The sequence below is a fragment of the Rattus norvegicus genome, chromosome 6 (assembly GCF_021556685.1).
Source record: "Rattus norvegicus strain SHRSP/BbbUtx chromosome 6, alternate assembly SHRSP_T2T, whole genome shotgun sequence".
NCBI lineage: Eukaryota > Metazoa > Chordata > Mammalia > Rodentia > Muridae > Rattus > Rattus norvegicus.
In genome coordinates, this window is record NC_141539.1 from 6,528,843 (window position 1) to 6,555,211 (window position 26,369).

Genomic DNA, 26,369 nt, shown 5'->3' on the forward strand with positions numbered 1-26,369 from the left:
CCCATAGAGTCTGTGCCAGCTGCTGAATATTTCCATTCCAGTTAATGAATGTACTACAATATGGATTGAGGAATTCACTCCACCTACTGTGAGCTGAACCTGAGCTAAATTCCATTGATGATCTACCCTTTTCAAGCTCCTAATTACAGATAGTGGCATTTTGAGTTTCTTAGAATGACTCACAGTTAAGAGTCAGTGTCTAGTTATGCCCAAATGTCTGATTACGTCTCTTTCTCTAATCCAGTTACCCTGCTTGAAAGTCATAGTCTTTTTCCAGAATTATGAGACGAAGATTAAGAGGTTAGGTTTTAGGCCATGCATTCAGTCTTGGGTCTGGTTCAACTTTAGGAGCTATGTCATCTGTTTTGGTGATTGTCTTGATTAGAATCCTGCTTCATAGAAATCAAGTATAAATTTAGCATATTCTCATCTAATTATATTCTAGGGGCACCATCATCTAGAAAATATAAACTAGTATCCAAGGATACTGGTGCTTCTTTTGCCAACTGTTGCTACATGTAATCTTGTGAACAGAAGCATAGGAAGGTCACATCTGTTAACTTGGTGGGAGCTGATACATGGTCATTTCACACATGAGCCTGCATCAAAAGTATTACATGTGCACAAGCCCTCTATGACTTATTTATGGACTGCAGGTGAAGAGGACTTTCCTGCTCAAACACAATTCTCTCCCTTCCCATTTTCATTTTAGAGTGTTTTAGGTGCTTTCTTTTGTTTTATGGAATGCTTCATAAGTTTGAGCATCATCCTTGCACAGGGGCTATACTAGTCTTCACTGGATTGTTTAGTATGTGTGCTGTAGAGTCCAGTTTCATTTGCTAAAAGGCTCAAATTTCCTCTCTGGAGACTGAAAGCAAGAATAAACACTCATTTTTTCCTTGGTTCCTTTTTTAACCAATTATTTTTATTTATTTACATCCCAAATGTTGCCCTCCTCTCCTGGTTCTCCCTCTCAAGAATTCTTTGCTTCATTCCCCCTCTCCTTTACCTCTGAGAGTGTACCCATCCTGGATGGATATTCCCCTTCTGTGAGGCAAGTCTGTACAGGGTTAGGCACATCCTCTCCCACTGGGGCCAGACAAGGCTGTCAGTCCTCTGCTACCTATGTGTTGGAGGCCACGGAATTGCCCATGTATGCTCTTTGGTTGGTGGCTTAATCTCCAGGAGCTTTCAGGAGTTCACATTGGTTGACACTATAGGTCTTCCTACAGAGCTGTCACCCCTTCAGTTACTTCAATCCTTCTCCTAATTCTGCCATAGGGGTCCCTGGCCTCAGTCCAATTGTTGGCTCTAAGTATTTCCATATGTCTCAGTCAGCTGCTGGTATAGCCTCTCAGAAGACAGCCATGATAGTCTCCTGCAAGCACAACATAGCATCAGTAACAGTGTCAGGGTTTGTTGCCTGTCTATGGGATAGATCCCAAGCTGGGCTGGTCAGCCATTCCTTCCGTCTCCGCTCCATGTTTGTCCCTGTATTTCTTTTAGACAGGAACCATCTGGGTTAAAAATTTTGAGGGTAGGTTGGTGACCCCTTCTGCCCACTGGGGAGCCTGTCTAAATACTGCAGGTGTACTGTTCAGGTTCCATCTCCCCATTATTGGGCATTTTGGCTAAGGTCACCCACATTGCGTACTGGAAGTCTCTCACATCGCAGGACTCTGGGACTTGCTAGAGATTCTTCACCACCACTCACCACCAGCTGCTGCATATTTTCATTCATTCTCCTGGGTTTCTCTTCTGTCTATCCCCGATACATGATCCTGTCCCCTCTCCCCTCTCTGACCCAGGTCCCTCTCTCTTTCCCTTGGCCTCCCATCATTATTTTGATTCCTCTTCTAAAGGAGATTCAAACATCCTCACTTTGCCCTTCCCCCTTGTTTAACTTCTTTGGCCTGTGGGGTGGATCGAAGGTTTTCTCTACTGTTTGGCTAATATCCACTTGTCAGTGAGTACATACCATGCATGTCCTTTTGGGTCATAATCAATAAAATCTTCACTTGCTTTTATGCAAAATGAAGATGAGATTTGTGGTCTAAAATAATTTGTTTTTCCTTTTTTTCCTCCACATTTTTTTCCCTTTTCTTGTAAAGGTTTCTGAAACCAATAAATAGAGCTGCATCAGGTGAGGTGGCATCAGGTGAGAGGGGATTTGAATGTCACGCTCAGCATGTCAGGCTCTTCTTAGGTAAGCAAGTTCTTTTTGTTGTGTACTGAAAATAAAGCAGCACCAGTTGCTTGTTATCCTGTTGCCTACAGTATTTAGAATCTCTGAATGTGTGTGTCTGTCTCAGTGTAATGGTTGCTAAATGAATTTGTGATCACAATTGTTGCACTGTGTTCTGTTTACTTCCACTTTCACATACTGACTGCTCAGCAATGAGTAGAACTTCTGAGCTCACAGCAATTGCTGTGGTGGTCTGCAGATGCATTACCTGCAAGATTTGCTTGGGGCAGTACAACTAGAGACCTATGCCTGTATCACAGAGGAAAACAATGGATAAATCAAAATTGCATTTGGACCGAAGAATGACAGCCCTAGGAAAATAGACTGCAAAAAGCACAGAGACATTGTGGGACCCTTATGTTCGGTCACACCACCCCAATTTCTCCTGAAGCATACTATTCCTCTATGACCAATGCCAACATATTCACTAACACAAACCAATACTCACTTCTCATTTGGATTATATTAAACACTTCCTGACTGATTCCTTTAATCTGTTTACTGTCTAATCTTCACACAGAAGCCAGATGTTTTCCTCAAAGTGGAAATAAGATGTTACTTGTTCCGAAGAGCTTGCAATCTCAAAATGATAACCAACAAAATTTTGGCATATCTTATATTGTCTCTGACCTTGTCTCCAACTCGAATCATTTTTCAGTATCTGGGGTGCAGGTGGGGATGATGAAAGTGGTTCAAGAACCTCTAGAAGAGGTTAAATCTAAAGATACTCAAGTTTTTTATATATAAAATAAAATTTTAATAAAACTGTCACACATACTCCTGTATATTTTAATGAACTTTAGCTACTTATAAACACAATATAAATATGCTAGTTATGTAGTAGTTACACCGTTGCATTCATGTAGTAGATGGGTTTTCTAGAGTAACATAACAAACAGAATATATTTATTATAAAATGGTATTTGTGAGATTGGTATACATGACAGAGGCTTTGTAGTTTAACAATGGTCATCTGCCTATTGGAAAGGGAGAGAATCCATCAGTTGCTCAGTCCCTCAAGCTGATACAGCAGCCCCTGAAAATGACAAATTCAGATCACATTGTAAAGCAAAAGAAGCTGTCAGAAGAGAATGGTAACAGCAGTAAGAGACACAAAGAAAGGGGAAGGCATAGAGGTGAAACTGTTTTTCCTCAAACCTTTTTACATCTGGGCTGTCTAAAGGAAGGTGCTGGTCCTTTTAAGAATGAGTGCCATTCCCCCAACCCTGGCAGGTACTCACAAACATGTCCAGAAGTCTGTGTCAGTGATTCTAAATCACTACAAGGTAGCAATCAAGCCCGGTTATCTTGGCTGCAGGAGGCATAGTAAGAGAATGATTATCCTATTATTTTGGTCTACAGTTGGTTGAAACCATGAACACATGGCTGAGAATACACTTTCTGTTACATACACACATTCTCCTTGCAAGTTCTTCACTTTGGCCTTCTTTTTGGCATTTTACACTCAATTTTCTCTCAATCAGAAATTCTATTTCCACATGTAAGCATATACTTAACTCTCCAACCTCCGTCAAATCTTCACTTAAAACTCTTCTTACAAAGAACTGTCAGCACTTTTTTAGAAGCTGAAACCAATCAGCCTTCTCAGTGTCTTAGCTTCCAGACCTGATCAACATCTTTTTTCTCTATGGGAAATATATGTCATTTCAGATAATAATGTATGTTTTTCAATCATGCTTATTCTTACTGCCCTTTCTACAACCCATCACTGAGCATAATACAACATGTTCTCCAACAAGAATTATGCCTGACATGCAACAGGCAAATCAGTAAATTAACAATGAATGAATCATAGAGATGTATTAATGAATGTCAATATCAAATTGACTACATACACATATACATGAGAAAAGGTAAAACTACATTGCTTCCAGGTGTATAGTTTGGGCAGGAGATGAGGATGGAGCAAGAAGGCTTTTACTGTCCTCTGTGTAAAAAGCACAGTGTTTGAAATAGGTGTGCTCTCTCATGTAATCTATCCAATGAAGCTGCAATTGAGTATTATCATTTTTCTCTTTCAGATGTGCATTTGCCAAATTCTACCTTCTACTATGTGGTGGAGTTAAGTTTTAAAAACATCTGACTTGAAAATACTGTCTTAAAAACATGTGTACTAGTTACTTTTTATTGCAGTGAGAAAATACTATGACAAAAAGCAATTTACAAAAGGAGTTTATTTTGTCCTACTGTTCCACAGGAATGAAGAGTCCATCATGGCACTAGATTTCTATAGTCGGAAGCTGAGGGATTACATCTCATTCACATATAGGAAGCAGGAAGTGGGAAAAGGTCAGAAATCCTTAAAGTTCCCCACAATAATTCCTCTAGCCAGACTCTACAGTGTAACCATTCCATTACCTCCCCAAATCGCACCACTAACCTGGGACCAAGGAGTTAAATAAACAAACCTGTGGTGGGACATTTCTCATTCAGACCACAATATTGTTAGAGACAAATTTACTTTAGGTCAGACATAGCTATGAAGTAGTGCGGGAAGTCAAGTTCTAAAAAGTCAAAGGAGGCTCACAGCTGCCACCAGATTATGACAACCTATATTTTTAAAATGTCAGTTAAAATTCTTCAAGTATGTAAAACATGAATCACATTGCCATAGTCCCATTATTTTTTCTTAACCTTTTAACCTTTTATTTCACAGGGTTCTGCTTTGAATAGGACATCCAAAAATCATAGTCTTAATATGGTATGAAGACAGCTAATATTTCTAACTACTGTTCCTCTCATCTATGATGTACTTTCATTAAAAAACTGATATACAGTAAAAAAGAGAATTAAGAGACACAATATAATACAATACCTTGATACTCTCTATTAAAACTTGAGATCCTTTCCTTCATTAACTATGGAATTCTTCAGAATTATAGTCATAACTAAAAAAATGTAATTGCCAGTTATAGTTTATATTTTTCTTGCTTTAGAACAATTTTGTATGAAGAAATTAAATAGCTATCTATCTACTAAAGACTTTAGGAGAAGCCTAAGAAGGTTTTACATTGGCAGTTCCTATTTAGTCTCAAGAAAACTCTAGGGGTTGGGGATTTAGCTCAGTGGTAGAGCGCTTGCTTAGGAAGTGCAAGGCCCTGGGTTTGGTCCCCAGCTCCGAAAAAAAAAAAAAGAACCAAAAAAAAAAAAGAAAACTCTAATCATAGAGGTATAGCTAGGCAGTCTGACAGTGCTAGAAATTAGTAACAAAACCCCACATACACTTATTAATTCTATGGGTAGAAAACATACAGTAAGTTGTATTGAGGCCCTGCACAGTCAATGGACTTACTTCTTACTATACTTTTGACTGACACCCAAGAATGCCATTTCAAAGCAGAAAAAAAGAACTCCCAGGGACTAAACCACCAACCATAGAATACACATGGCGGGACCCATGGCTCCAAGCACATATGTATCAGAGGACAGCTTTGTTGGGCAACAATAAGAGGAAAAGCTCTTGATGCTGTGAAGACCTGATTCCCCAGGTAGGGGAATGCCAGGACGATAAGGTGGGAGTGGGTGGGTGGAGTAGGTGGGTGGGGAAGCATCCTCATAGGAGGAGTGGGGAAGATAGAAGAGGGGGAAATGGGAAGGGGGATAACATTTGAAATGTAAATACATAAAATATACAATAAAAAAAGCTAAAAAGAAGAAGAAAAATAATGGAAATGACTCAAGGAACAAATTTGTCTGATTTACTTGGTTTTCTTCTCTCTCTTTTTTAAAGATAGGGTTTCATTATGTAACCCTAGCCATTTTTCAACTCTGGGGCTCAGACTCCTGAACAGAAGAGACTCATGCCTGCCTTAAAGTTTATTTCTAAAATATTCAAGAATAAGGAAATATTAAAATTAGCCTAATGAGTCAATATATATTTTAAGAGACTTTCTTCTTATGATCAGTCAACATTGCTAACTTGTTTACTTGGAAACTTAAATTCACAAGCATAGTATTCAAACTTTGATTTAGGACAGCTAAAAATCTTACATCTTTTTTTTTTTTTAAATGTATTTAGCTGGACATGGTGGCATATGTCTTCAATTTCAGCACTTGGCAGAGGCAGGCAGATTTCTGTGGGTTCAAGAACAGCCTGTTTAATTTAGCTAGTTCCAGGACAGTCAAAACTACAAAGTGAAACCCTTTCTCTTAAAAATGGTATTTATTTAGTTGTATGAGTATTTGTACGTGAATGTGTGTGTGTGTGTGTGTTTCAATGCTTATGCACACATGCACAGGCATATATGCGTGTATAGGGACTGAACTCAGGGTATCAGGGTTGGTGGCAAATTCCTGTACCAATTAAACCATCTCACTGGTCTACATGTTCATTTAATACAGTAGTTTTCATCTTCCTAATGCTGTGACCCTTTAGTGTTGTAGTGACCCCAATCATAAATTTATTTTTGTTGCTACTTCATAACTATAATTTTACTACAATTATGAATCATAATGTAAATAATTGTTTCCAATGGTCTTAAGACCATTGTGGGACGTTTGACCCACAAAGGGGTCATGACACACAGGTTGAGAACTGCTGCTTTAATATATAACCAGCATATTATTTTTTTCGTATCTTCATTTTGGCCTGCTGTGGTAGTACATGTAGTCCCAGGACTAGAGAGATGGAAGTAGGAGAATCAGGTATTCAAGATGATCTTTGTCTACATAAGAAGATTGAGGTCAACCTGGACTGTATGAGATATTCTCTCAAATAAAAAAAAAAAAGAAAGAAAGAAAAAGGAAAAAAAGAAAACAAAATTGTATATGCAAATAGAATTTTAAAGAATCCTACTGTAATTTTTAAAATGTTAATTATAAACATTTTCTAAAGAACATAATGGATTTTCAAACATTTAAATGTTACTTTTAATATTTTTTTTTAAATTGAAGCAATTACAAAAAAAAAATCACAAAAATTTCTTCCTGGTCAACTCATTCTGGCTAGTTATTCATCATTTTTAGTTTCCAAGAACATGCTTTTGGTGTTACTGACTATATAAAAATGCAACCCATGTTCTGAATTGGGACAAAGTATGAGTAAGAAACAGCTAATTGTGACTGTGAGAATAAAGTTTGGTTTCACTGAAAATATTTTAAATTTTGCAATTTAACCGTTAAAGGGAGCTATTAGAGTTGCCTTTAGAGCTTAGACCAATGGATCAGGAATAGTAATTTCTGGTAATAAATTAGTCAGGATTAGTGTTATTTCAGCCATTAAAAAGTAATCTTTTGCTCATAGGCTAATATCCCTTCTATACTCTTTACATGGCATTTATGATCACCATGAACACGATATTTACTTATTTATTTGCTTCTATTTGCCATCACTTCTAGAAGGTAAGCTCTCTAGAAATAGGTGTTTCATTCTTGGTTTCTGCTGTTGTGTATATGTTTGTGGTATCCAGTATTAAATCCAGGGTCTCAACGATAAACTAATGATAAACATAGGTTCTTCACCTCATCTACACCCCAACCTTTTTTACTTGTTTACAGGTCCATTCCTAGTATGCAATACTACTTAGTATTTAATTAAATTTCAATTAATTTCTGAGAATAATCTGGCTAAAGTGTTACTGGGCAGGCATCTAGAATGTGATAGAAAGATGCAGTGAGAAAGTATGATTTTTTTGGAACAAATAATTTCATATAAAATTCCAGATACTTTCTTATTGTATTCACTTCATTAAAAGCTCACATATGTGCTTCATTATGGCCCTACGTAGGTTAAAAAGATTTTAAAACAAAATGCTATACATATGTTTACACAAATATCACTGACTTTTCACAAGTTAATGTAAAACACCACACTTAAAAGGCATGTAAAGGGAACCTATGTTTATGAAGTCAGACAATGAACATAGACAAAATATTTCCTAAGTATCTCTGTTCTCAGTTCTCCTTTGTTAACATTCCACAAATTTCCTCATTATTTGAATAGATAATTTAGTTTCCTTTCAAAAACAGATCAGCATTTTTTTCTTTACACATATGTTGAGATAAATGATCAGACCTTTTGAAGAACAACACACCAGTTCCCTTGGTCATAGAAGCTCTGCAGAATGCTAACATCACCCACAGCCTGGCAGGAAGCTTCCAACTCTCCATTACAGAAAACATGGTAATAACGATGAAACACAGGACGTGGGTCAGGACATCTGGCTAGGCCTGACTGTTCAACAGCTTTGTCTTTACCAGGCTTTCCTTTGAGGTGCCAAGGAACCAGCACATCTTGGGAATGAAAACAGGTCCTATTTGTATGAATAGGAAGTTCAGAATTAAGAACTTTCCTTGACTTACACTCTTCATCCTTGGTGTTATTACTGGAGTGGACAGACAATCCTGGGTCTTCACTGACTCCCTCAGGCATTTGATTTACTAGCAATTGTTCCATGGATGTGGCACTGTTTAGTTCACCTTTATCGCCTTGGCTAATTCTGTTTCCTTTAAGATACTTGGACTTCTGATCTCTATATTCTTGTTCCATTGCCCAGACATAAATGAGGGCCTGCCCACCAGATCTCAGGAGACGGGCAATTTCTTGGAGAGCTTCCACTCTGCGCTCCTAAAAATAAACAAAAGAACAAACAAGCAAACAAACACACAAACAAAAAAAAAAAAACAGATAAAATGAAATGACTGTAATTTATCAACCCAGAGAAGATAGAGAGACCTAATTAAATGTAGAACTGTTTCTTGTGCTCAAAACTGTACATAAAACACCTGGCTAAGGCACTGGTAATCACGTCTGCAGCCTGGACCCGAGTAAATTTTAATTTACAGTGAGAGGGAATAATACAAGCAGAAAACAGAAGATTCACTGGCCTAAGGACACCAGGCTCTTAGTACAGAGAAGTCAAAGCAGTTGAAATTCAGGGGTCAAAATCACAGATAAAGAAGGAACTGTAAGGAAATGCCTCCAACAGCTACATGCAAAGTCCTTTAAAGCCATCTTCCAGTGAGAACACTGCATGAGCACTGGGTGGAATTCCAGGAAACTCAGCAGAAGAGCAGGCGGGAAGTTAGAAAACAAAGCAGTGGTTTCAGCAACCAAGCAATGTTGAAGAGACAGAATATGACCTTAAGGTCTACAAGGTATAATGACCCAGACAGAAACAAAGCTTATCTTGAGACATTTCAGAGGGACTGAAATAAGCAACTATAAACTAACCCCAATAAAATAAAGCCTTAAAGCCAAGCCTTAAAGAGCTAAAAATGATAAACTTATATGTACTTGTTGGTCTTAATTTACTCCCCTTTGGAAGAGAACAGAATTCACACCATTTAGTAAAAGGTATAGAATTCAATAACAATAATGACAATAATGACAACAACAACAACATCAAGAATAAAAGTATTGATGACCAAAGCTTCAAAAGCAGACAAAAAGACAGACTATAAAACTAGATGCTCAAGCCAAAAGAAAGTGCCAGTGTCCATCTCTATCATTTTACATCTTGCTCCCTTTGCCTAGAACTATTTCCGGAGAGATGATCATGTAATAACTCCAGCAGTTTTATCTTTGTCAGGCTAAGCATTGGGGTTACAGGTGTCGCTGAAGGTCACGCCCAGCTTTTGTGTACATGCTAGGACCTGAACTCTGGACCTTATGCTTGCAGAGAACGTGCTCCACCTCTCTAGTTCCAAGAATATTTTAGTATATATAAAAGAAAAGGTGTATACTGCAGAGAAAGAGAGAGACAGAGACAGAGAGACAGAGACAGAAAGACAGAGACAGAGAGAGACAGACAGAGACAGAGAGAAACAGAGGGGGGTTTGATGGGATCGTTTCTCCTTTTCAGTAGAAAAATGAAGACTCATTTAATTTTGGAGTACAATTTTCAAAGTTATTGGATTCTTTATAACTATCACTTTCAGAAATATAAGAAAGGAAGCAAAAAAAATTGAAAGGTTTCTTGTCAAGTCTGTTGTCAATTGCCTATGCATTCTCAGAAAATTTATTCTCAGTTTTTACTGACAGAAAAGGAGATATCTCTTATTTTCATTAGATTCTTTCACACCACCAATTAACTGCTGAGTATGGCTTCTGTCTGTTCAGAAATGCTCTGCTCACTATTATCACTCTTATGACATGGTTTTTATAAAATTCGTAAAATTACATATCACAACTTTCCAAATGTCTACTGTTTTCAACCCTGTAACTGTTTCAATATTTGAGATTGAATTCAAATTCTGAGTAGGCTTCATGATCATTCTATCACTCAGATGTTTTAGTTTTTATATGGACTAAAACCAATTAAATTTTTTTTTCTTTTTTCTTTTTTTTTTTTTTTGGAGCTGGGAACCGAACCCAGGGCCTTGCACTTGCTAGGCAAGCGCTCTACCACTGAGCTAAATCCCCAACCCCTAAATTGTTTTTTAAATTTCTCATATTTCTTCAGTTGATTTACTACTTGCTACAGTTTCTATTAATTCAAATAAAAATACAAGTAATGTACCACTTTATAGTGAACCTGGATTTATACAATTCTTTCCATTGTAATGCTTTGGAGTTATTCCCCACTATTTTCTGTATATGAGACAAAGTTTAGCTAATCAAAATTAAATATACCAACTCTGTTATGTCATAGAAAAACCACCGGTATATTCAATGTGATTAAGAATTAAACACTGTATATTTTGGACTAGGGAGATGGCTTAGTGGGTAAACCCTCTTGCCAATGCCTGATGACCTGAATCAATTTCCAGAATAGAATCAATTTCAGATAGAGAGTACTCAATCTTACAGTTGTTCTCTGACATACACACAATAATCTGTGGCAAATGAAGTCACATCAGTACACACACACACATACACACACACACACACACACACACACACACTACATAAATAAATGCCAAGTTAAATATGTTATATCTCATCATTTCAATTATTTTATGACTTATAAAGGAATATATTAAAGCAACTATTAACATGTATCTAGTTATGAATCAAACAAAAGACTTATTTTCCATTTAAAAAAACCTCAAAGACTTTAACATAATTAGAACTAATATGTCCACAAAACTAGAAAAAAATTGAATAAATAAAAATAAGTTATAGGGTCGACACCTCTGTCTCCTGCGTGGGATATGTGTCGGCCCAGAGATCCCCATAATAGATCTCCGTAATAAACCTCGGCCTTTGCTTATTACATCCAAAATGGTCTCTCTGTGTCTGGGGTCCACGATTTCCCAAGACTTGAGTAAGGGTCTCTCTTCGGGGATCTTTCATTTGGGGGTTCGTCCAGGATCTTCGCGACCACCCCAGACTCCGAAGACCCCTTGGAGGTGAGTTAGATGTTTGTCTGAGTGTTTCTGTGTGAGCGGCGCCACATTGGTCAGTCTGTGTCTGTCTCTGTTTTGGTTCCGCTGTGTGTGTATATGTGTGTGTCTTAGTACCGGTCAGTGTTAAGAGGGTAGATGTGTATTCCTGCCCTGTGCTAGGAGAGTGGATGTGTATCCCCACTCGGTGCAGCTGCCTCTGTGGTCCGTGAAGATCCTCTGGCTGCGGAAGGAGGACACCTCGGTCCCGCAAGCTGCAGCCCTGGAAGACATTCCACGGGCGGAGAGCAGTTGGGAGCGCCCGACTGTGGGCAATCAGGAGGACCTAACTGTGGTTTTCTGGAACAAAGGAGTCAGAGTGCTCCTTTAACCTAGGCGGGAGTGGACGAGGAATCCCACTCCGTCAGAGGTCGTGTTCGGCTGCCTATTTAAGTATAGGTGCGGACAAGTGTGCTTGGACGTGTTAGTGTCTGTTGTCTGTATTCTGTTTCTGTGTTTGGTGTTCTTTTTCTTTGCCATGGGGCAGACTGTGACAACCCCTTTTTCTTTGATGGTGGACCACTGGATGGACGTTAGGGCAAGAGGACACTCTGGAATCCTGTTGGGAGGTGGAATGAGATGGTCCGTCTCATCCCAGAAGCAGCTAAGGTTAAGCTGCAGTTTGGGCCAGGTACTGAAAGTACCAGACATCTGTGGAAATTGGTTATAGGATGCTTTGTCTTGGTCTTGTTTGTCTGGTTTGTTTTCTGTGGTATTGTCGAGTGTCTTTTTGGCTTTTGATTCATTTTTGAATTTGGACTGATGACTGTGTTTGAAATCTTGGACTGACGACTGTGTTTGAAATCATGGAACTGTTTGCTTTGTTCGTCAAAGAGTTTTACTTGGTCCTCTTGGTGCTTAAGTTAAAAGTTAAAAATAATTTGCTTGAGAAAAATTGTTTTCTGCCAGGAGTTTTATCTTTTCTCTTGAGCCTCCTCCCCAAGGAGAGATGCCCTGGGTTGGGGGGGGGGGGCGGAGAAGCCCCTAAAATAGTTTCAAAAAGAATCTACAACAAACTGTGAAAAACTTTGTTTTGCCAGTCAAAATTTAGAATTCAGGCTTTGGCTGTGGCCAAGGTCAGAACTAATGTTTTCTTTTCCATGGGCCTTTAGCCCACTGAGACAGTTTGGTAAAGGGCTGCTACTAAAGTCCTGATAGCCCCAGGTGAACTGGTTACAATTCTTTTGTCAGTTGCTTAGTATCTAGCACCCAGGTTCTAACCATCTCTCCATCCTTTTGTTATTAGTTGTTACTAGAAGCCTAGTGTCATTTGGAGGCTGGTTCTCTTGAGAGGCAAAGCCACCAAGCTGACACTGAAGAGAGGTACTCCTTAAGGGAAAATCTAAGCCCAGAGACAGTCGGTAACAGATCAGCTGCCCCTCTGCTAGCCTTTCTGTTTCATAGACAAAGATTGTGCTTATTTTTACAATGGTCTTTTTGTCCAAAAAAGGCCTCCTGGTTTAGCTGTGTGACTAAATGCTATTTGTCCTCTTCAGTGGACCTCTATTCTCTAGATTCTCTTCTTGTTTTCTCACCATCCCATTTGAGATGCTTGTTAGTAACTGTTACAGGTCTTCTTTACCACGGAGGAAAGACAGAATCCTGCTAGAGCCCAGAAAGAATGTTCCAGACATGGATGGAAGACCCTCACTCCTGACTGTTGACTTGGAATACCCCTGAAGGTAGGGAGTGCCCCAGGTCTGCTGCCAGGCTCCAAGGGTCAGTCTCCGAGGGGCTGGAAAATGCCCCACCAATCTGGCTAAGATAAGGAAAAGATATGAAGAGAAAGTTCCAGAAACTTGAAGGGTTAAGCTAAGTTGCTGAGAGTTAGTATAAGTTGCAGAGAAAGAAAGGTTGAACAGAGAGACTGAAAAAAAGAAAGAAAGGATAAAAAGAGCAGAAAGCTAGGGAAGAAAAGAGACAAAAAGAAGAGGAAGTTAGAGAGCTAAAGAGAGATAAAAGACAAGAGAGAAACATATACTGGCCACAGTAGTTAGGGAACCTAGGAAGATAGTACCTGGCAACAGAAGAGAATTCCTGGCTAAAGATCGGTGTACCTAATACAAAGAAAAAGGACACTGGGTCAGGGACTGCCCCAGGAAGAACAAGAGGGGCCTCTCCAGCAGCCCAGAAGGCAAGCCTCTTGGTCCTAGAGTGCTGGCTATGCGCAGAGATAAAAGGGAAGCCCGCCCAGTTGTTTTGTGGATACAGGAACCCAACACTCTGTGCTCCTATGCCCCAGTGGGCCAGTATCCAAAGACCTTGGGTACAGGGGGCTACTGGCAACAAACAATACTTATGGACTACCCAAAGAACAGTGGACCTTGGTGTAGGCCGGGTAACCCACTAGTTCATGGTCATCCCTGACTGCCCCTATCCCTTGCTCATGAGAAATTTGCTCTCTGAAATGGCTTGCGTGGGCTGAAATGGCTGGGTGCGGCCATGTATATGCATATCTACATACAGACTGTGTATGTGGAGCTTAAGACCTGTCTCAGTGCACCAGTACCTGATGCTGGGAGATGTGTGGCTTAGTACTGTTCTGCCTGGAACACACTGTTCCTGCCAGCCCGGCACTAACAATTATCACCCAATCCAGGACTTAAACTGTGATAGAGTGGCTGATGTTTTGAGAACGTCCCAAAAGATGGGACCACTGGTCAGCTGCCACAGACTAGATTCTCCACCGGCTGGGGGCAATCTGGTCACCTTGCTGCCCAATCCTGACCTGGAGCCACCATAGCACAAGTGTCAAGTACTGGCAGAAGCCCATGGGTGGAGGAAAGACCTCTTCGACTGGCTGATTGACCCCTGCTGAAAGCCGAGGCTACCTTATCTACAGATGGGAACAGTTCTCTTCATGAAGGTCAGAGATAAGTGGGTGCTGCCGTGGTGGACAACACAATGTCATCTGGAATGGCTGAACCCCAACCCCCCAGCACATCAGTGTCGCAGATGCCTTTGCCATCTCTTGGATGCCCTGATGAAGCCAGCAACTGTGAGTATTATTCATTGCCCAGGACATTAGGAAGGAAGAGATTCAGTGGCATGGGGCAGTAACAAAGCAGATAAAATGGCTCGGGAAATGGCTATACAGGAGCCTATCCTGGTTACAGGCCTACAAGAGACAGCCACTGGGAACTGGGATCGGACTAAAGGGATGGCCCCACTTAGAATATACAATAGAAAAAAAGGCCCAAATTGCTTAAACAAAAAAAAAAAAAAAAAAAAAAAACCAAAAACAAACAAACAAAAAAAAGACAATGGCACACTTGAGGGAAAACTATATTCCTCAGAGAACAAAAGACTCACTTTGCCAAATACAGAAATGGACTCACTTAGATAAGAAGCTTGTCCAAGTGGTTAAGGTGTATGTAATAGGCTTTAAGATTCTAGCCAGAGAGGCAGTAAAAGATATAAGATAAGTCAGTAAGTGAATGCTTAGTAAGCAAACAGGGCAAAGAGACCTAGAGAGTTTAGTGAAAAGTGAACTTCACTGAGATAAAACCAGAAAAATATGATCACAAGTATCTCCTAGTGCTTATAGATACCTTTCCAGGAATAGATAGAAGCTTTCCTCACCAAATGAGAGACGGCCTCCGTAGTCATCAAGAAGATACTAGAAGAAATCTTCCCCAGGTCTGGAGTGCCCAAGGTAATCTGGTCAGACAATGGCCCTACTTTCATTGCCAAGGTAAGCCAGGGTATGGCCAAGTATTTAGAGGTCGACTGTAAATTACATTATATTTACAGACCTCAAAGTTCAGGACAAGTAGAGTAAATAAATAAAACTCTAAAAGAGACCCTGATCAAATTGACCATGGAGACTGGCGCAGACTGGGTGGCACTCCTTCCCTCTTGCTCTCTTCAGAGCAAGAAATACCCTTTCCAGATTCAGCCTTACCCCCTTTGAGATCTTATATGGGGCCTCAGCTCCTCTGACTGTATTAGATGATGTTACTGAACCAACGTGTCATAGTAATAATGATTTGTATGCCAGGCTAAAAGACAGGTGATATGGAAAGAAATCTGGTCACAGCTGGCAACAGCCTATGCCCCAGGGACCCTCGAGACATCTCATCAGTTCCAGGTCGGAGACTACGGATACATACGACGACACTGAGCCCAGACACTCGAGCCTCACTGGAAAGGACCGTACCTGGTGCTGCTGACCACCCTGACAGCCGTCAATTCTCAGCCCTCACCAGCCGTGTACTATCTGATGGGGCTGAGAGCTGGGACCTAGAGGGAAACTCAGATCTTCAAAAAGCTCCCTAGACTTACACATCAGATAAGTGGATACATCAGAGACGTGACTGGGAGGTTGCTATAATGCTCATTTGAAGAGTGTGCTTTAGAAACAAGAATTTCATGTTTGCCCTGGGTTCCATGAGATAGGTGTGGGGATAGGCTTGATTTCTATTACAAATGATGTAACATCGCATATGTTAATACTCCTAACACTTCTTGGGACTGTGCCTAACCTATATAAGTTTAAAAGTTCTAAAAGACAGTCATGACCTTTGTATGTAGGTTCAGATAGTGTCTAGATTAGAATCCTGATGCTAAAGACTTAGTAAGACACAAAAAGATAGAGACACTTAACAAGGTTGGTTTGAGTCTTGGTTCACTCAGTCTCCCTGGATGACTACCCTACTCTCTGCTATATGGCTGGGCCATTACTAATAATTTTCTTGGTTTTAGTTTTTGGACCCTGCGTGACAAACAGGTTAATTGCTTTTGTTAAAAATTGAGTGGGTGCTGTGTGGTTGATGGTTCTGAGACAATAGTACCAGTCAGTTTGGACAACTGGTGAGACCAAATACGAGACTTGATATCAGAATTCTAAGATTAGAATTACTTAGTAGAAGAAGAGGGGAATGAAAGGAAAATTATACAGATTTAAGGTTTAAAAATATAAAATTAAAAGAATAAGTTTCAAAATCCACAGACTCAGGGCTAAACACTGTCCAGGCAGGGCGGGGGCCCGCCCTGCAGCCAGGACTGACAGGCCATAAAGATAAAGAAAAGGAATGCAGGAACCAGCCCAAGCTATCAAGACTGACTCATAAACCATTTGGCAGGAGGGCACCTCCCCCATCTTACTCAGAGTCACACTTTAACCAGATGTCCTTCAAACCCTGATAAGCCCCTAGCTTCTAAAATCCCGAACGCCCCAGTCAGCACCTACTCTTCTGCTGTGCTATAATCTCACTGCTGTGTTTGAATGAGCCAATCACTTATAGCCACGCCAGAAATTAGCCAATTGTGTGTAACCGCGCTAAACCCCCTGGCTTTCCCTATATAAACCCCTGATTTTTGAGTTTCGGGGTTGACACCTCTGTCTCCTGCGTGGGATTCGTATCGGCCCGGAGATCCCCGTAATAGATCTCCGTAATAAACCTCTCCTTTGGTTATTACATCCAAAAAAAAAAAAAGATGTTATAGAATCATCTAAAACAACACATGAATTTAACATTATATTACATGTCTCCACAGAGAATTTTTGAGCTAGAAGTCAAGCCAGAATAAATGACCTAGATTGAAGACGTCAAAAAAGTTGCAAATATAAAAAATAATTATCAATTTAGAATTCAAAATATATTCAAAATAATATTTTTAAATGAGAGTTCAATGATGCAAAATGTAAGAGGATATGCTGTCAATATAACTACACTTAAAAATAGCAAAGAGAATTCTTTAAGCAAAAAAAGAAGCATTTAAAAGTGCTTCAAAGTACTAGATAAGAGTAAATATTCAACAGAATAAATAAATACCAAAGCTAAAAGAATAAAAATAATACATAATAATGCTACCGTGGAAGACAGAGGACCTAAATGTTGTTCTGATGTCTTATCTTGCTATAAGAGCCAAGGGTAACAGCACAAAGACTAATCTCATGGGTAGATATTGGTCACCTATGGAAAATATTAAAAATAACCAAAAACTATCTATCCAGAAAGCTAAGAGAGGAGGGAAAACATTAAAGCTATTCAGCAAGCAATCAAAAAGAATTATCGATTTCTGTCACTGCGGTAAAATGTCCAAGAAAAACATTCTAAGTTGTAGATTTATTTTGGTTCATGGACTTTCAGATTTCAGTCTGTATCCTTTTAGCTTCTTGTTTTTAGGGCTATATTGGGCTGAACATCATAGATGATCCTGGCAGAGTTGCTTATCTGATGGCAACAAGTAGCAGAGGGAAAGAAAGGGCTTTGATATGCCATTCAAAGCCACTCAATTGGTGAGCTCTTTTCTTCAAATCAGGCCCTACCTCTTAATAGTGCATACAATATTAAATAGTTGATGAATTGACCCACTGAAGGAATTAGTACTCTCATGACCCTTCAAACAGAGCCACAAGCTTGGGGCCAAGACTTCAGTGCATGAGCCTTTTTTATTTTTTTATTTTTGGAGGATACTCCATGTTGAAACCATGACAAAACTATAAAAATAAAAGAAATTTAAGAAAGGAAAGGCTTATTTACACACACACACACACACACACACACACACACACACACACACACTTTTCCTGTCACTTTACTTACTTTTACAGAGGGAAAAGCAACACTTACTGCAGTTGCAAAGTGGTGAATGACAGCAATAGAGATACAAGCATCACAAGACCCACTTCTGACAGGAACAGCTAGTGCATCGCACACTAAGGCTTGGAACTGCCTCTCTCTACAAATGTCCACAAGATTCCGGCTACGATCACACCCAATCTGTGATTAAAAAAAACAAAAACATAACACTTGGTTTACATATCGAAAGAAGTTTATTTCATACCTTAGACTAATCACACAAGGTTCATAATCATAACGAAACATTTACAAGTTTCCTCGTAATAACAGTCAGTACAAAGTCATGACTATAGTCAGAAAAATCAATTACCTTCTCACCCCACCCCCAAAAGTGGAGGTCATAGTGGCACAATTATTCATACTAGCACGTGGGAGGTAGTGGGAAGCAAGGTCAGTCATTATTATATAGTGAAAAGCTGTTTATTTTTGTTGTGGGTGCTTTTTTTGTTTGTTAGTTTGGTTTGGTTTTGTTGTTTCTTTACTTTTGGTAAAGATTATTTCAATTTTTAAAACTATTGAGCCTTTTTTTCTGTTAAACGCCTGATGTGGGTGCTGTGAGTAGGGCGCAGTCGATGAAGAAGGAGGGTTCTATACCACTCTAACAGTACGAGTGCCTCTGTCTGCTGGCTGGCATACCACATGACACAAAACAGAGGATCCCAGCAACCCTAGTGGAACCTCAGAATGGTACCAGAACAGGGCCATGGCTGCTTTCCCTGTCTCTGCAGAGGACTCCTTGGGTACTGGCAGCCTGGAATTTCCCCATAGTGCCATAGGGGTGGTTGCCTACTCCAGAGCTCATGTGGATTTCCCATTAGTCCAAAGGCTGTATAAAAAGGCTCGCTGCTGTGCTATCCAGTAGATCTGCACCTTGATATTGGTTTCTGGAGTCTTGTTTCACAGGTAACTCTACTTCCCTCATCCCCTCCTTGATCACGGATCCAACAACCTAGCCTTACAAAGAACAACGTGCTGAACTAACAGTTTGTAAAAATTGTGCTTGTTTAAACCCTGTATAAGAAATCCGTTGTAAGGGAATGGTCCCATTAAAGGCGGCAGCAGAGTATACATTTCCACTTCCTCCAAGAAGGTAAAACCTAGTAAGCCAGCACCATAATCATCTCAATTCTGTGTAAAATTTACAAGGGCTCCATTTTCAGTAGAGCTTTGTTGTTTTTGTATAAGCTTTCCTGTTTAGTAATAGCCAGAAGATGGAAAGAACCCAGATGTCCTTCAACAGAGGAATGGATACAGAAAATGTGGTACATCTACACAATGGAGTACTACTCAGCTATCAAAAACAATGACTTCATGAAATTCATAGGCAAATGGATGGAACTAGAAAATGTCATGCTCAGTGAGGTAACCCAATCACAAAATAACACACATGGTATGCACTCACTGCATACCCAAGATACAATCCACAGACCACATGAAATTCAAGAATAATAATCAAAGTGCAGATGCTTCAGTCCTCGGTAAAAGGGGGAATAAAAATATTCATAGGAGGAGATATAGAGACAAATTTCGGAACAGAGACTGAAGGAATGGCCATTCAGAGCCTGCCCTACCTGGGGATCAAGTCCATATACATACAGCCACCAAACCCAGACAATATGGCTGATGCTAAAAGTGCACGCTGACAGAAGCCCGATATAGCTGTCTCCTGAGAGGCTCAGCCAGAGCATGACAAATACTGAAGTGAAGGCTAGCAGTAAACCATTGAACTGAGAACAGGGTCCCCAATGGAGGAGTTAGAGAATGGTTTGAAGGATGTGAAGGGACTTGCATCCCCATAAGAACAACAAAACCAACCAACCAGAGCTCCCAGGGATTAAACCACTGCCCAAACAGTACAAACACATGGACAGACACATGGCTCCAGCTGCATATGTAGCAGAGGATGGCCTTGTTGGGCACAAATGGAAGAAGCCCTTGGTCCTGCCAAGGCTGGACCCTCTCCCCCCCAGTGTCGGCTAGTGTCAGGGGGGAAGAAGGGGTGATTGAGGAGGGAGAAAACCCTCACAGAAGAAAGGGGAGAGGGTATGGAATAAGGGGCTTATGGATGGGAAACCAGGAAAAGGAATAATATTTGAAATGTAAATTTAAAAAATCCAATTTTTAAAAAATAAAATAAAATAAATTAAAAAAATTAAAAAATGATAAATGGTATCTTGTCTAGAAACTAGTACTAACAACAAAATTGCTAAAGAAAATATGACAACTAGTAATAACTAAAGTAAATGAACCCTGTGCAAAGCAACAATGCAAATGAATTGTAGATTTTCCTCTAAAAGAATACAAATTTTCTTATCAAAACAATTCTTGGTTGAGCTAAATCACAATGACATCCTTGTTATATTTAATATATGTACTGAGTTTAAAACTAGCATTAAATGATGTCTATATTTGACCCTCAAAGCTGCTTTAATTTATGAAGTTGTATAAAAGTTCCCAACTAGCAATCTTTCCTTAGTATAATTCAATATGGGATATCCCAATGGGCTATTAATAACAGGGCCAGAATTATTCCTCTTTGTTCAAGATCCATGCCTGGTTGGAATTCATTTCTTATACAACTCAGCCAGTTAATCCAAACTCAGAGTCAAAACTCCAGTCTAATAATATACACTAAGTTTGATATTAGGTACATTTCCCTACATTTGAATTCAGTTTAAAAAAAAAAGCCATAAATATGCCAAGGTATGACTGACAGCTACATCTTACTAAAAGCTAACAGAAAAAAATCCAATTGGATTGAAAGTTGGTAAGAATCACAAAGATAATCAGAACAGCATCCATGCAAAATCAGAGGAAATATACCTCTCCTCTGACAAGATGCTTTTGACAGTTTGGACATAGCATTGCTTTTCATCAACAAGAAAGAATAGGCATTGTGTCACACAAATCCCACTGATAGAGAAGTGGTCAAAGTCTGGGAGTCTTCCACACATCAGAGTTAAATCATGTTTTTTTTTCTTTCTTTTATAAATACCAAAAATAGTATCACATTTTTGAAGTTCTTCATAATTCTGCATAATGTCTACAACTGAGCACAAAGATGACCTATTTATAAGAAAACCATGACTCAAGAACACTTGCAAAGCTACATACTCATTGTGTTGTGTGGATTTTAAGAACTTAAATATTCTTATTAGATTTAAAAATACTTTCTTTAATCTTCCCTACTTGTGTATGTGCTATGTGTGTACACATGTTTTATGTTTGTGCTTGGGTATGTTGGCATGCAGATGTGTGTGCAACAGCACATGTGTGGAGATCAGAGGACAACCCCAGGTGTTAGTCTTTGCATTCCAACTTGCTTAATTCAGAATCTCTTGCTTACCCGGCTAGTTGGCCCACCACCTTCTAAGAATTCTCCTGTCTCTACCGCTCATCTCAATGGAGAAGAGAGTGGATTACTACAGACATCTGCTACCTGCTATCTGGGTTTTATGTGGGTTCTGAGGATTTCAACTCAGATCCTTTTCCTTGTAGACAAGCACTTGTATGACACACTGGACTATCTCCCCAACTGTATCTTCATAATTTTTTAAAAATTTAAAAGAAAATTAAGCAAACCAAAACCCTAAATACATGACTCTGAAAATATAAGTAAAACACAAAAAAAAAATCATTAAAATAAAGTTTCATTTTCTACTGTTAAATTATCAAATACACAACTTTTAAAGCAAGAAAATAATTGACAAGTGAGAAAGGGGGAAAAAATAAAAAGAAAGTAAGCACACCTTTCAGCATGCAGAGTAGACTGCAGAGAAGGATTCCGAAACTGTTTTAACATCAAAATATCTCCCAGTGATAGAAGTTTGATAAATCTCTTCTTCCATGCTGTTGGCAGTGTAAATTGGCACAACCACTTCACTATATTTATTATGATAAAAATATTAACCAACTTTGCTTAATAATCACTCTTCTAAAATGTGTTTTACAAAGTAAAACAAGGGTGCTGGAGAAAAGGTCAGAGGTTAAGAGTACTGGCTGTTGTTACAGAAGACCCAAGTTCAGTTTCCAGCCCCCAGTATGGCAGCTTACAATGGTCTATAACTACCTTTCAACACCCTCATGCATGCATATGCAGTCAAAACACCAATGTACATAAAATAAAAATAAATTATTAAAACACAAGGTATGGAAAAACTAGTCTTGTTAAGACCCTGTTTTGAATTTTCCTAGGCAGATTCTTCTTAAAATATTTTGAGTTAGTAACATCTCTATAGTAGAGATGATGAAATTTAATGGCAAAGAAAGTTAGTAATTTGTGCAGAATAGACCATGGATATAAAAACCTGGTCTTCCTCATGCCACAAATCCATATTTTTCATTCTTGTCACAATGTCTTTTAATATACATGTATATATACAATGAGATCTTTTTATGTGTTTTTATTATTGCATACATACTCAAAACAAAATCTATTCTCCTAAAAAAAAATTCTAAGTTCACAAAAAGCTACTTGTATGTGTGCAAAAGCTGCTTATACATGCTGCTAGAGGTTAAACCCAGAATGCATAACTCGCACACACTACAGCACTAGGTCACTGAGCTAAGTCATTAGCCCTGCAGAGTTATTTATAACAGCACTAAGTGAAAAACAACCATATATACAAAAATGTCATCATATATAATTTAAAATCCAGAAACTTTAAGAGATAATTGATGTAAAAATGAGGTTAAGAGATATGCACTATCAAATTATATAAACTATACTATAAAATATTTACAGAAAAAATAATAAGTGAATAAACTCATTACAAACAAGTTAATAGGATAATAGGAAAACAGTAGGTGAATGTCCTTTAATAATATTTTGAATAGGGGCTTTGTTTTTCTTAAAAAATATACAAAATTTGGGCTGGAGAGATGGCTCGGCAATTAAGAAAACTTGCTACTCTTGCAGAGGGCATCAGTTTGAATCCCTAGTACCCATAACTGATGTTTAATTATCTATTATATAACTCCAATTCCTGAAGAGTCAACGCCCCTTGCAGGCATCTGATAACAACAGGCTTGTGCATGATGAATGTACATACACAGCCAGATTCCTACACATGGAATAAGTAGATACTTTTTAAAAAGCATTAACACATACACAAGATTTTTAAAACTATGAAAAAAAAAACATTATGGCTAGAGAGATGATTTAGTGGTTAAGAGCACATAATGAGAGAAGGTGAGTTCAGTTCCCAGCAGCCGTATCAGACCGATGGCTCACAACAGCTCCTGGTAATCCAATGGCCTTTTCAGACCTCCATGAGCACTGCACTCATATACACAAATCCACATTCAGACACACACACACACACACACACACACACACACACACACACACACACACGTTAACAATTTAAAGTAATAGCTGTTTTAAAAATGAAAATATTCAATTGTAGAGAAATTACACTGGTAATGTAGAAAGTGCAGAGAAACATATTAAAGAGTTAAAGAATGGGCATACTAAAGTCTAGATTTGAAACCTAGTTCCAGTATAGTATAATCTGTGGTTGGATATTGTGATTTGTTCAGCTGTGTTTATTAAAAAAAATTGTACTGTAGTTTTCACTTTTTTTTGTATCTTTATAAGGTTTTAGATCAGTATGATACTGCCTTACTGAGTGGATTTGGTAGTGTTCTTTCATGTTCTATTTTGTAGAAATTACAAAGAAATAGTATGAAATTTTCCTTAAAAAATTGATAGAATTCAACAATGAATCTATCTGGTCTTAGTTATTTCTCCAAGACAAAGTCTTTTTAAAAAAATTATTTTATTTATTTACATTTCAAATGCTGTCCCCCTTCCTAGTCCCCTGTCCACAAGTATCTCCCCGTAGCATCCCTTCTTTTACCTCTAAGAGAAAGCTCCCCCACCCACACATTCACACCTCACCCCTCACCCCTCTAGTATCCCCCTTCTCTGGGGCATCCATCCTCCACAGGACCAAGCATACACTCCCACTCCCAACGAAACCAGACAAGGCAGTCTTCCACTACATATGTAGCATGGGTTACAGCCCAGTCATGTTCTTTGGTTGGTGTTAGTTCCTGGGATCTCTGAGGGGTCCAGTTAATTGATACTATTATTCTTCCTACGGGGTGGCAATCTCTTTCAGTTCAAGAGAAGGCCATTTAGAGCTTTGATCTCATTAATTATAATGGGTCTGCAATACCTTCTTGCTCCAACTTGGTAGATGGTATGCATTTATAAGTTCTATTTCTTCTACTAGAAGATCAGTTTTCATAGTAATTTCTAATAATATTCTGTATTTCATTGGAATATGTGGTGAATGATGCCATTTTAATATCGAATTTTATAAATTTTTATCTTCGCCATCTTTCCTTTTTTCCAAAAGCACAATCTAGTATGAAATATTTTTTAAAGAAGTTTTTAAAAAGTTAATACACTGCAAGAATTGTGTTGTATGCCTTTAATTCTAGTACTTGGGAGGCAGAGGTAGAAAGTTCTCTAGATTCTAGGCCATCCTAATCTACACAGAGAGTTTCAGAGAATCCAAGGTTATATAGTGAGACTTGATTTAACACATGGTTTTGTTTTGCTTGTTTGTTTTTGCGGTAGGCCAAATATACCCCTCATGAACTGAAATTATATACATGTTTTATTATAAACCTGAATTTATTATCTTATTTTGAACTGTAGGATGGAATTATATGACAAATTGAAAAAAATAATGTCTTCACTGTGAGCAAATTTAGTATATTCTTCACAAACTGAAATTGAACAAGACATGAGTATCATTTTAGATGAGAAACTGTTCTTTTCATCTGCTACTGAGTAACACGTCTAAATTCCCTTATTTTCAGTGGTAGTATTTCCTTTGTGTTAGGACACAGTATCAAGGGTGGAGAAGAAAGCCAAGATTACAACTAATCTGAGATAATTCAGTAACTTGGATATAGACTGACTCATTCATTCACACATTCATTCATAGACTTTATTGCTCTCTTTTCCTTCCCTCCACTCTTCATCCCTAATCTTGAGAAATAAAAGTTCTAGTCAAAACAGAACAGTGATAATATGGGTAAGCCTACCACACAAAGAACTTTCTTCACATAGAAAAAAAAAGAGGTGGCTCAAATAATGAAATGATAACAAATGAAAGCAGATAATTGCAGAATTGGAAATGGCCTTAGCTCTGGATCTAGCCTGGTAAAGTTCGTAAAATTTTAAATCTGAGGCAATACTTTCCTTTTCTGACTATGAATGAATGAGCAGTGGGGATCAAGTCTCTGTTATTCAGGTATAATGGCTATGCTGAAGCTGGTATTCAGCAATGAATAATCAATTGTCCTTTGTATTTTGACTAGTTGTGGCTTTCTCTAATAGTCCTTATCCACTCAGAAAAAAAAATGCTTCTTTGGTGATGTGCAAGAGTTACACTTATACAGAATCGTTTGGAACCAAGGAATGGTGGTGTGAATATGTTTGGCCCATGAGAAGTGGAACTATTAAGGGGTATGGCCTTGTTGCAATAGGTGTGGCCTTGTTGGAAGAATGTGTGGTGGGCTTTGAGGTCCGATGCTCAAGCTCTCCCCAGTGTGGATGGAAGCTTCCTCCTGGCTGCCTTCAGATCAAGATGTAGAACTCTCAGCTCCTTTTCCAGCACCATGTATGCTACCATGTTTCCTGCCATGATGATAATGGATTGAACCTCTGAAATTTTAAGGCAGCCCTAAGTAAATGTTGTCTTAGGTCATGATAAAAGTTGCTTTGGTCATGTTGTCTCTTCACAGCAATAAAACCCAAACTAAGACACAGGGCTTGCAGTGCTTCTATCTTTGTGTTCTCCTTGGAGTGGTTCCTTGTCTCAGTATATTACTGTTATTAAGGACCCTGTAAAAAGTTATTACAACAGACTAAAAGTTATCAAATATGCCCATTCTTTTTTTTATCTTTTTTTATATGTGTGTCTGTGTGCGCACAAGTATGCACACAAGCGCATGTTGGTAATTATACATTTGTGCATATAATTATGAAGGCCATAGACCAGCTTCAAGTGTCATTCCTCAGGAGTTGTCCATCTTGTTTTTTGAGATAAAAATCTCTCAATGATACCTGCAGTCGGTACTCAGGTATGCTGGTTAGTCATTGAGCCCTAGGGATCTAACTGTCACTACCTCCCCAGTACTGGGAAGAAAATCTTGTACCACTATACACCCAG

General features: G+C 38.8%; 1 protein-coding gene and 1 pseudogene across 16 annotated transcripts in view; both read right to left on the bottom strand.

Annotated features, from left to right (window-relative positions):
- Positions 1-733: 733 nt before the first annotated feature.
- On the bottom strand, positions 734-828 carry LOC148005012 (U6 spliceosomal RNA; annotated as a pseudogene).
- Positions 829-3,020: 2,192 nt separating this feature from the next.
- Positions 3,021-26,369, bottom strand: part of Alkbh8 (alkB homolog 8, tRNA methyltransferase) — a 78,235-nt gene continuing 54,886 nt past the window's right edge. For 5 of the 16 annotated variants that reach the window (XM_087554139.1, XM_087554141.1, NM_001191909.2 and 2 more), the window contains 2 exon segments: positions 18,169-18,318; positions 4,423-8,831 (listed from right to left, as the gene is read on the bottom strand). In XM_087554139.1, coding sequence (XP_087410265.1) covers positions 8,274-8,831; positions 18,169-18,318 — 708 coding nt within the window. In that variant the 3' untranslated portion in view covers positions 4,423-8,273. 16 annotated transcript variants of the gene reach the window in all.